Here is a 1,329-nt window from a genome sequence, read left to right on the forward strand (position 1 = left end):
TCAAGCTGAAAACAGGGTTCAGAGAGATGTTGGAGGTTTTACTCACATCATGGGTCTTATCTGTGTTTGGGTAAGTGTCCACAAATATTCCAAGTCCAACAAACTGATTCATGTTGCCAAAAACGGGACCTGGAGACGTTGAGGAGGAGCACAGAGCGTGGTGAGGGAGGAACACAGAAATTCAGTTCAGTTCAGTTTATTTCTATAGAGCCAATTCAGAATAATTTGCAAAAATAAATAAATAAATAATTTCAATTCAACCAGACATACATTCTAAATGACCCCAGCTACAGCAGACTCGGTTTATTAGTCAAAGTAGTTTCAAACTTTTCTATGTAAGGAAACCCAGCAGATCGCATGAAGTTATTGACCTGCAGCATACACCGCTCCTGGACCAGCAGGGGGCGACAGTGGAGAGGAAAAACTCTCCTTTAACAGGAAGAAACATCCARCAGAGGTGGATAGACSTAGGATAGATGTAGCATTCAGGAGGACTGATGAGCTCCTCTGCCTTCATCCATTTAATTTCYTTTAATTTAATTTCCTTTTGGAATCAATAAAGTATTTTTGCATTAGGATTACATTTTCTTCRTCCAGTCAGTTTTKGACGCCTTACATCTTTGACTGTGTCTGCAAAGTACTGAGCATAAAAACAAAGGAGTGTCTTCAGTACTTATSTGTGTCAYTGCTGCCAGCTTACCATTCTGCATGCGATCTCTGGTTAGCCAAATGGCAAGTCCATCTCCGTTTAGGTTTTTCTTCCCGATGCCATGGATTTTAAAGTGAACTCTAAGTTCCCAATCCCTCAAGACGAACGGCTGCACCACAAAAGATGAAGAGCAACAGAGGAGAACATGACACTAACGTACACATCAAAACCGACACCGTTTTCTACAGTGAAGCTACATGTGTAGCAGCATATTGTGGTGGCATCGTTTGTGAGCAGCTGTGACAGAATGAAGCAGGAAGTGGTTGGGTAACGTGGAAGCATGTGATGCAGCTGCAGACTTACGATCCGGCTCCACACCGCTCCCTGTCTGCTCTGCTGGTCTGGGGTCAGCCTCACATGGTCAGGCGTCACCACGGCCGTTCCCATCAGATCCCACTGGGAGGAGCTGGAGAAGCCCAGTCCTGCAAAAACAGGACACGTCGCCTTTCAATTGGAGCTGCACCCTTAATTCTCACTCTTTTTTTTTGTTAAGCATTACATCAAATATTTTTTAGAAGTGTGTACAGTAGGATATTTGAACGAGAACGGCAGCTCCAAGGTCATCATCTTTCATGCATCATATCCCTAACAAACAAATATCTGATTTTTACTAAACCCAC

At 43.3% G+C, this 1,329-nt stretch overlaps 1 protein-coding gene across 1 annotated transcript in view; it reads right to left on the reverse strand.

Annotated features, from left to right (window-relative positions):
• lman2lb (lectin, mannose-binding 2-like b) overlaps positions 1-1,329 on the reverse strand; it is a 6,631-nt gene that overhangs the window by 3,347 nt on the left and 1,955 nt on the right. Inside the window, exons 2-4 of the mRNA XM_017306523.1 lie at positions 1,013-1,131; positions 701-818; positions 7-129 (exon numbers count right to left, since the gene is read on the reverse strand). Coding sequence (XP_017162012.1) covers positions 7-129; positions 701-818; positions 1,013-1,131 — 360 coding nt within the window. The remainder of the gene's footprint in view (positions 1-6; positions 130-700; positions 819-1,012; positions 1,132-1,329) is intronic.

The sequence above is a fragment of the Poecilia reticulata genome, linkage group LG9, assembly GCF_000633615.1.
Source record: "Poecilia reticulata strain Guanapo linkage group LG9, Guppy_female_1.0+MT, whole genome shotgun sequence".
Lineage (NCBI taxonomy): Eukaryota > Metazoa > Chordata > Actinopteri > Cyprinodontiformes > Poeciliidae > Poecilia > Poecilia reticulata.